At 35.1% G+C, this 10,520-nt stretch overlaps 1 protein-coding gene across 1 annotated transcript; it reads left to right on the top strand.

Moving 5' to 3' along the window:
• The first annotated feature begins 559 nt into the window (after positions 1–559).
• Positions 560–8,028, top strand: LOC125867377 (dolichyl-diphosphooligosaccharide--protein glycosyltransferase subunit 1B). The gene is made up of 9 exons (XM_049547857.1): positions 560–747; positions 2,235–2,279; positions 2,595–3,226; positions 3,661–3,805; positions 3,929–4,108; positions 4,218–4,286; positions 4,850–4,939; positions 7,624–7,777; positions 7,878–8,028. Exons 1-8 carry the CDS (start codon positions 625–627, stop codon positions 7,756–7,758), a joined length of 1,419 nt encoding a protein of 472 aa, XP_049403814.1. The 5' UTR covers positions 560–624; the 3' UTR covers positions 7,759–7,777; positions 7,878–8,028.
• Positions 8,029–10,520: the final 2,492 nt, after the last annotated feature.

Here is a 10,520-nt window from a genome sequence, read left to right on the forward strand (position 1 = left end):
TTATTAGGACAAATATTTGATTGTCAATCACAAAATAGTAATAATAATAATATATAATAAATAAATAATGTGATGTAATTACCTCTTAAAATTTGTTGTTTCATGTATCTTTATTGGGATAAGGAAATCTCTTATATATGGAAAACAATTCAACGAGTTCTAAGCTCATGAATCTTGAAATTTCACACGTAGAATTTAAAATTGTATAACAATAATTATTTTCAAAGGTCGAGTTGAAAAGTGATGAGGACAAATGCATAAGAGCAAGCCCAAAAATATGTTTGGCCCAAGTAACATAGAGCCCAAACTTCCAAAGTTTGTTGGCCCAAAGACCATAAGACCATAGATAGAAGCCCAAAGTCCAAAAGTATGTTTGATCCAAGAAATATAGAGCCCAAAGGCCAAAATATGTTGGTCCAAGCCTATAGAACCCAAAGTCCAAAGATCATAAAGCCCAGTCCAAAAGTTTGTTGGCCCAAAGACTATTGAGTCCAAAAGCTTGTTGGCCCAAAGACCATAAAGCCCAAAATCAATGCTGAATTTTCAGATTACAGTGTATGAATCAGTTAAAAGAGAAGACTGAGAGAACAGAGTTTACCAATTTTTTTTCCTCGAAGACTAGCAATGGGAGCTATGGCGATCCTTCGATTAGCCCTAGTTTTCTCTATATTGACCTCATTTTCGTTACTCGCCGGATCTTCACCTTCGCTGTCTACGGAGTTGCAGATCGTCACCGCCGAACGCAGAGTAAGCTCTCACCTTCACTTTAATCTTTCAATTTCAATTCATTTCTCCTGTTTGGTAATTTTCCGAATCCTACTGTTTACTATCATCATTGGTTAAGGATTTTCACTTTTATGTAATTTTTTGTTTTCTGGGAATTTATGGTTATAATTTTGAAGATTGAACTCTTTGTAGAGGATTTTAATTTTGTTCATTTTTAGTTGTTGAAGGAGACATACTGATATTGCCACCGGCTCTCATTTTTGTTCTGCAATCCTGAATCTGCACCAATTAAGGTTGCCTCCTTGGTTCAGCTATTGACTATTGTAGTTTTTTTTAATAGCGAGGGGATTACAAGGTGGGAAATCGAACCTTAGCAACAAGGTGAAAAGTTTAGGTAGCTAACCAATTGAGTTACTTCGATCCCCATTGACTATTGTAGTTACTCCGTATAATATAAGACAGTCATTGGGTAAATATGGAAATGTCAACAGAAAACAATTCAACTATGTCAAATCAAGCATAAATATTTTTTTAGAAAAATAAAAATATTAAAGGTTATAGCTTTTGGTATGATGATAAGTGCTTAATCCTAACAAGTGGCATCATAGCCAAGAGAAAAAGAGACCTTCCCTTAGCCTTACTTTGTTCTTTAAGAAAAAGGAAAAGAGATCAGATGCCTTTCGAGTGTTTCCGATTTTGTGAAGATAGTTTCTGTATATATAATGCCTATACGTGCGATCATTAGCCATCCTCATCTGACTCATTGACATTGATTTTTCTGACTACCGTGTTTTCTCGCATCGTTGATTTAAGGATTGATTTCCTGATCAAATTTGTGTTTGGTATGACGTAAGATGCTTTTTTTCCCCTGAAAATATGTTAGCTGAAGAAATGCTGTTTTTGTTACCTACAGATTGTAAATTCCGGAACGAAAATTACATGGAAGTAATTCTTCCTGAGAAATATCTCAACTTTTACTACATTTTTGCCAGTTTGACACTCAGAATTATCAACTGGCCACCGTCTCATTATGTGTATTCTAATTTGTATTTAACTACTCTATCCCACCAACCTTGGAAACTGATCCCATTTTTTTCCTATGGAAACCATATCCCCCCATATCAAACGTCTGAAGATGAAAAATGGAAAGGGTTTATATTCCAGATGAATCCAAAGATTTTAACTTTTCTCTACTTCTAAAAGTGTGGGTGCATAGAGTAGCAGTCTATGCAACTTAACTCTGCACCTAAATGGTTCAGGCTTCATATCTCACCAAGAGCCTTTTTTCTTATTCAGTCCCCTTCCACAATGATAAAAAAAGAGAGAAGGATTTGGAGAAAAAAGTTTGCTTGTGATCTCTTTCATTCTCATGTCTTTAGCAAACTTTTTATTGGTCGTCAGAAGAAGCTCCTCATTTTTTGCAGCTACGCTTATCGAAGTTTCATTGTTGTTAGTATTTGCGTCCATTATGATTTTGACTACTCACTGGTTGTATTGATTTGCTGCAGATTGACTTGACATCACACATTGTGAAGGTGTTCTTGACATTGAAGGTACTAATCCAAGTTTACTACATTAACTGGACCTTATGGAGTTTTGACGTATTTCATTTAATGTGCTGATCACTTGCTATATATAGCTTGTTGTTCGTCCTTTAACTTTCCGTATAAATTTTTTTATCCTACAGTGAGTATTTATAAACACAACATGTTTCTGCGAATTTGGTTATATCTGGATTTCAAAGTTAGTCAAATTTCAATGATAATAAAAACAGACTTGGTGATTAAGTGAAGAGCCACTGGAAATAAACATTCATTACTTTTCTTTAGCATAATATAATGGGATGTCTGATTGTTTGGCAATTTCAGGTTGAAAATATTGGTGAATCTTCTGCTTCAGAAGTCCTTCTTGCCTTCTCTCCCACAGAAGCTGATCGTCTGGCAGTGGTAAAAGCAGCCGCTTCTGCTGGAAAGAAGAAAAAGAAATCTTATTTGCCTCTTGATGTGAAGCCAACTGACCTGCCTGATGGACCAAATGGGACTAAGTACTATTTAATACATTTGCTTAAGCCATTGGGCAAAGGTGAAGCCATCTCACTAGAAGTTCTTTATATATTGACACATTCTCTTGAGCCTTTCCCAGTAGAAATAAGCCAGTCGGAGTCTCAATTAGTTTATTACCGTGACAGTGCAAAAATCTTGTCACCGTATCCTATTAAACAACAAGCTACGTTTCTAAAAACACCAAGTAGCAGGGTTGAGTCGTTCACAAGAGTTGTGCCTACAGATCGTGCAAACACAGAACTAAGATATGGACCATATGAGGAGCAACCTCCATTTTCATATTCACCTATAATTGTCCATTTTGAAAACAATAAGGCGTTTGCTGTGGTTGAGGAGCTTGTGCGCGAAATTGAAATTTCTCACTGGGGAAGCATACAGGTTACCGAACATTACAAATTGGTACATGCTGGTGCTCGGCATAAAGGTGCATTCTCAAGGTCAGTTTGCCAATAAATATAGTTCATAATTCCAAATTAAATGTGAAATTTGAAGATCTACTAGATACTGTCAACTTATTTCTCAACTGGAGAATATCAGACCTCAGTTGATAAAGCTGGTATTTATAATAGAGTAAAGAAAGTATTCACTGAAATGAATATAGTTAAAGAGAAACTCTTTCTTCTGTCCAGTGTTCATTCACTAAGATGTAAGGACAGTAAAAAATGGCAACATAAACAAAAACCTAACACAAGTAATCAACATTCTGTCCTTGATAGCTTTCTGAGACAAGTGATTTCCGGGATTAGAATCACCTTCTTTATCGATATGAGTTAACTGAATTCTAGAAGCTTGTTTGTCTTCATTACCAATTATAAGTTCAGATTCATTTTGTGTGTATTAGTTGCTTCAATCCTTTTTGTGCTTCTGGCAGGGTTGAATATCAGTCTAGGCCAAACAGCGGTGTTTCCTCATTCAAGAATCTTCTTGCAGAATTACCACCAAGGGTCCATTCTGTCTACTACAGGGATAACATAGGGAACATTTCATCCTCTCGCTTGCGCACAAATTTTAAGAAGGTATCAGTCCTATTCCCTCCATACATCTTTGAGACATTATTTCATTGTCCTTATTTTTTCTTTTGTGTCAGGGTTATAAAGCACTTTTTTTAATTTTATGATCTCCATGAATTTCCTCTGTAGTCAGAGCTGTTAATAGAACCACGATATCCTTTATTTGGAGGCTGGAAATCTACTTTTGTCATTGGATATGGGGTTCCACTAGAAGACTTCCTTTTTGAGGCAGCTGATGGCACACGTTACCTGAATTACAGTTTTGGATGTCCACTTGCAGAAACTGTTGTAGACAAGTTGACAGTCAAAGTGGGTGCTCCATTGAATTATCGTGGTTAACTATGTTTGATTGATATTAGTTGCCTCAATTCTCTGTAGTCTTTGTTGCAACATCCAAGTAAAGAATATCAAATTTCAGGTTGTGCTGCCAGAAGGATCAAAGAACCCATCCGCTGTGGTTCCTTTTCCTGTGGAACAACGGACTGAGGTAACTCTCACATAACATAACAGATCTTGTTTCTCATGTAGTAAACTTCGTTATTTGCTCATATGTTAAAAGTTAGCATTAGCTCTACCTCTAGTTCCTGTAGAAATTTCTGCTAATCAACTTTGGCGTATAATTTTTTTTGATGATTCTGTTGAAGTACACCATTAACACATACAGTATCATGAGAAACTATGAGAAAGAACAATAGATGCTCAATGGAGTCAAACCTGTAATGAAAGAGAAGCAAAACACAATTTTAGTTATCCTTTCCGTCTTACTTTCCATCCAAATCCATATAAAGGAAAGAAAAAAAGTTTTCTCTTACTTTATTCTTCACCTCTATTCTATTTTCCCTTACTTTTTGTCCTACCCTTTGTTTCCCATCGATGGGTTAATGTCCCAAGTGTTGCAAGATGTTGAGGTAAAAGGGATTTAACATGTGCTTTTGCTTTCTTTATTTTTCTTAATTTTCAGGTAATACTCGAATGCTCCCAACTTTGATAAATATATTTCACCACACACAAGTTAAACTCAAGTGCTTGCTTTGATTTATTTTTTTTCAGAGGAAATACTCATATCTTGATGTTGTGGGAAGGACAGTGGTAGTCCTGGAGAAATCCAATGTAGTTCCTGAGCACAACTCCCCTTTCCAGGTGATCTTGCTGACTTTAGTATTCTGATTTTCTTATCTTATCGTCTTCTGCAAAAGAAGACTGATCTCTGGGATTGGTTAATGAAAACACCTTATCCCTTCGGGGAAATATGGAAAAACGAACCTACCTTAGCTAGTCCAAGATTTAAACTACCTTAGGTTTGTGCAAACTGTCACCAGTCAAGTTGTGCTGTTCTGTGAGGTAATGTTAGTTGGTAAAAGAAAGGAAAAAAGAGTTAGTAGTCTTCCCAGGTTTGCGACCTCGTGGTTTCTTATAAGGGTGGGAACTCGTGAAATTGTTACTAAGAGAGCAGTTTTAGAACTTCCCTTGGGGTTGATATCTTATTAAGTTGGTTTTTAGAAACCTTGTATTATTATTCATTGTTATTGCCTTTAGCTGGGAACCAACAGGCAAATTTTGGTCCCTTTTTGGTAAGATGGTCCAAGAGGGAAACTGTATTTTGAATTGCAAATCTATCCACTAACTATGCGTTCCTAGATTAGTCGGGTTTGGAAGTATGAATCTTCTGCATCCAAGTGCTCAGATGATTCTTCATAATTAAACTATTTTTACATTGACCGTCAACCTACCCAGTACAGAGCCAGGAATCTGTATAAGGAGATTCAAAACTGTCATACCTGGGACTTGAACCTATGACCTAAACCAATTTTCGAACCCCCATTGGCCACTTAACTTTATTGATAACCGAGAAATTCCTTAGGGCCAGTGGCACAGAGTTTTGAACTTGGTGGGTAATGAACAAGCTCCTTAAATACCAAGATTTTGTCTGCCACAGGGTTCAAACACATGGCATGCGCCTAACGCACACATCACAAGTAGCGATCTTACCACTGGACCAAAGCCTAGAAGCCCCCTTTTACCACTTCACTAGAACTTTTTCTTGTGACGAAGTATTCAACAACTTATATATAACTAAAAAAATAGTTTTGCCCTATGTGCACATGATATTTTTAACGAAGGGGATTCAATTGGGCCCCCTTCCTTTAAGCTTAGCTCCCTTGAACTTAATAGCGGCTAGCCACTTCGTTTATCAGGATACTGTTATGCTTTGCAAACCTCTCACAGAGGGAGTTGTATTTGAATATGAGAATTAGAAACGTTAAAAAGCATCTGAAATAAAGGTAAAAAATGGTCAAGGATTTTGATCTGAGCAATGTAAATGGATCCTTGATTTTGGCAGAATTTTAATTTTCTTAAAAGAGCACGGGATCTGTTTTTATAGGAAATAAGCGATTCATGAATGTTCTGTTACTGCTTTGCTCCCATTTTTGTCATTAGCGTTTGACATGGTAAATTTGAAAGTTTGTTGTATTTCAAAGAGAATTCCGTCAATGAATAGGGTTAATGCTAAACCATTTATATCCTTCATAAAAAAATTAGCATCCAATTTGTGCATATGAATTTTTTGACTTATGAAAGGAGGGGTTAAAAAGTTAAAGTTTCTTATGTTTAATTTTTTTGTTCTTATAAAAAAATTTAAGTTTCTTACATTCGAGGTTTTATGAGGACAGATGTGGGTATTATGCTACTTTTCAAATACCATTACATCAAAAATGCATTGAAGAGTGAATGAGTTAAGTTTTCTATTATGGAAAGTACACTGCATTGTGGGATCAATTTAAGAGAATGTAAAGTAGGGTGAAGGCCTCTCTGCCTCACAAAGGTAGGGGTAAGATCTGCCTACATCCTACCTTCTCTGGACCCCACTTGTGAGACTACACTAGGTATGTTTGTTAGTATTGTTTGTAAAGTAGGGTGAAGATTCTGAGACAAAGGGGGTAATATTTCATGTAACATTGTTAGACAGTAAATTTAGGTATATCTGAGTTTATCTTCTTTTGGGAGATCCTAGAAGAGAAATGAACATTTCATAACATCACAGGAAAGCAACCCCTCATGAATTTGCAGGCTACAAAAAAAATAAGAGCAATTGGTTTCATAAAATAAAACAAGATAATGGTTGTTGTCTTCCCCAATCTTTGCATACAAAGCCTACAAGAACAGGACTAATTTGGAACACAACTTCTGTGTGAGAAACCTTTTGGCCGCGGGAATAATTGTCTATCTTGTAATTTGTAAATTATATGGAGAGTTTGGTACATGCTATTCAAATAATAAATTAGAAAGCTGTGTGCTTTCTTTCTTCTCATAAGAAATTAGAAAGCTGCATGCATCAACAGACATATTGCTTCCTTAAATTTAGTGTTGTTCATGTATGTGCTCTCTCTCATACAATCAAACCTATTAGAAGCTGTTAAAACATATTTGTCAAAACTAATATGAGTTTCGTAGAAGACTTAAACAAATATAGAAGAATACATGTAGCAGGAAGGTACGCAAGTCAAAACAATTGTCAATCACCAATAACTCATAGCAAGGTAACATGTATTCATGAATGCTACTTAAGCCCTGTAGAGCTAGCAATATTCTTGAAAGAGGAGCCCTTCATTTGTCACCCCCAAAAAGGAGGGAAAGAATGTTTATTGTTACTATACTATGAAACAACTGAATTAAGCAGTCAATTTCTGACCACAAGTGTTTTAAGAACCGGATTCAGCTTTTATTTTGCTTTTAACAGTTTGTGCTTCGTTTTTGTTATATTGATTTCATCTAACGGGTTGATCATGGACTAAGCCAAATCCCTAACGGCACTCTCTCTGCAGGTCTATTACCAATTCAGCCCCATTTACATGCTTGCAGAGCCATTGATGTTGACTTCTGTCTTCTTCCTTTTCTTTATGGCTTGTGTCACTTATCTACATTTAGACCTTTCAATTAGCAAGATCAAGCAAACATGAGTTTTGACACTCTTGAGAGGTGCTTTATCTTAGCTAAAATAATTCTAGTCCTCAAGCCATTATTGTTACAACCGTTACACTGATAATTTCCTCGTTTCTTTCCTCTGTGAAATGTGTAGAACTTTTGACTGTGAGATTAAATATTAGTAGAAGCAGCTGCAACTTCCAGTCAACCAAAGGTAGAAGACATTGTATGAATTGTAATCTACTGAATTGAATTTTGAGAACATCTATTGTTGTTTACCTTTAGATCATGTCTTCTTACAACTGTATTGGTCTTGCATCTGAGAGATGGTATTCAGAGAACTGCTTACAGGTTCGTCTTTTCGTCTAATATATATAGATTTGACGATCAAATGTCTCCGTTCTTACCTTCTGGATTGCAAATTCAGTTAATTGCACATTGAAGTGTTGTCTGAATGTATCTGCATTACATATATACTCAAATGCATTAAGTCAAATAGTTTGCATTGTTGGGGAGCGCTTTACCCCAATGTAGGACTTCCCGGTGCGAAGTTGGATTTAGCCGGACTCCAATGTGGGTACCGGACACCGGGTGGGAAACAAAAAAAAGAATAGTTTGCATTGAACACTTGTTTGTTTTTGGCCCATTTGATCATGTCATTGTTCAATCGGCATGTTGGTTGCAACTTCACCTTCAAAGGGTAATAATTGAATTACTTTAATATGAATCAGCAAATACCCACCCTTGGCTATTACTTTAATTGCAAAATAAATCAGCTCAATAGATACAACATGTCTGTCGAGATTGCTCAAGTGGGGTCTGAGAAGGATGGTGTACACAACCTTACTTCTATATTGTGAAGGTAAAGAGTTTAGAGACCGTTTCTAATAGATTTTTGGCTCAAATAATGCATATCCAAAGCGGTTTGAAAAGGAAACACAGAAATCATATAACTAATAATGGAAAAAAGTAACATTATCAACAACAGATTGTAAGCCAAACAATGCACAAGAAATATGTAAAAAATAAAATTGACGAAAAAGGTAGTAGGAGAGTACTTATAATACTAATACAGAAACTTAAACTATCAATCATATTAAAATTGCATCCATCCACATAAAAGTACTTTGAGAGATAGAGGTTGACTATAAACTTCACCTATCTTTGGATCTTAGAGAGTTTTTTCAGAGCTGAATAATACGTGCATTTTGTCGGAGATAAATCATATGTGTGCGTGGTGTATAACCTTACCAATATCTTCCATCAGTTTCCGAAATCGGCTGTATTTTAGGCTTTGTTAGAAATTGTCGGTTGGATTGCTTGTGTGTCCAGGAGATAAATCTTATTTGAAATATATGGTGTGTATTTGTCAAATGCTCAACAAGCGACTACATTAACGACTCTCTCAGTCTTGCACCCCTCATCTTGTCCACCACGGAGGTCACTCTCACCGTATTCCAAATATCCTCATTCTTGATCGCATCTCTCCTAATATGCTCACACATTCATCACAACATCCTCATTAGATAAATAAATATACCTTTTTTTCTGAATACTTTATATACAACAATAACATACTCTGTGAAAACTGAAAAGTGAGATCTAATAAAGATAAAGTGTACTTTATACGTCGATCTTATCCCTACCTCGATAGAGATAGAAAAATTATTTCTGAATGCTTATATGTATTGAGGATGTTAGTATTTCTGACATCATGTACAAAAAATTTGAAAACATTTAATCAAAAAACTTGTTGTTTACTCATTGAAAAGGTTAATACTTAGGTATAACAATCTTTAATTCCTTATAATATATCACTCCATACTAACCATTAACCAATGATACTCCCGTCTCATAAAGAGTCACAAAACAAGTAGTATTAAACTCATGTATTTTTCAATGTGATTCAAACTTTAATTTTGTTTAACTTTAAATAAAATTTGACATAACTAATGGCCTATAAGTACAAAAATTATATGTATAAATTGTTTTTGAAAATCAATCATAGTTTTTAGATGAAAAAAAATAATCCATAGCGCAATGTTTCATAGTTCCATTCTGAAACATCAAGTCTTGGCTCGATAGTTACCAAATTAAGGTGGAGGTGTCTAGACAATGAAGCTTTTAAGGAATTTTTCACTCAATCCAACTTCTATATTGTTGTCATCTTAATAATCGTGATGTTAGAATTAATTTAAGCACATCTTAACTAATTTTATAAAATATTTGTTATCTTTCATCAAAATTTTAATCGATGAGGAAAATTCACTTAATATTTCTGCGTGCAATAGATTTGAACTTGTACTATATTGAATATTGTTCTCACTAGGTTACACTCTTAAATATTGTATCATATTATTCATTACTTTGAGGAACTAGAAATGAAAAAAAAAAAGAGAAAGAAATAGTGTATATTACCATTGCGACAAAAAAAAAACAGTATTTACTTATAAATAATATTACTAATAACTTTAATTTAAATATTAAAAAATTTCTTAAATATATTTCAGAACTCGTAAATTTAAAATTACATAAAATAGCAACGGAAAACCGTTGGGGTCACGGAGTTTAGTGATAAGAAAGTCAACATTTTACGGTCACCGACAGAGGGAGGATAAGGCATCGGAAAACTCAAAAAAAAAAAAAAACCGGTAAATTTTTCACTTGCCGGTTAAGTTATAAAGTGTCAGAAAGTGTTTGTGACCGTCTATTACCGGTTAAACTTGTCGGCAAGAACTAGTGTCGGCACCGACACGCCAGACTCATTACCGGTTTACATTATATTATTATTTGGCTT

The sequence above is a fragment of the Solanum stenotomum genome, chromosome 6 (assembly GCF_019186545.1).
Source record: "Solanum stenotomum isolate F172 chromosome 6, ASM1918654v1, whole genome shotgun sequence".
Lineage (NCBI taxonomy): Eukaryota > Viridiplantae > Streptophyta > Magnoliopsida > Solanales > Solanaceae > Solanum > Solanum stenotomum.

Excerpts from the sequence above, each read along its gene's own strand:
- LOC125867377 (XM_049547857.1), top strand. The coding sequence starts at position 625 with ATGGGAGCTATGGCGATCCTTCGATTAGCCCTAGTTTTCTCTATATTG. Across the intron at positions 3,227-3,660 it reads CATAAAGGTGCATTCTCAAG|GGTTGAATATCAGTCTAGGC; the intron begins GTCAGTTTGCCA and ends TGCTTCTGGCAG. Across the intron at positions 3,806-3,928 it reads TGCGCACAAATTTTAAGAAG|TCAGAGCTGTTAATAGAACC; the intron begins GTATCAGTCCTA and ends TTTCCTCTGTAG.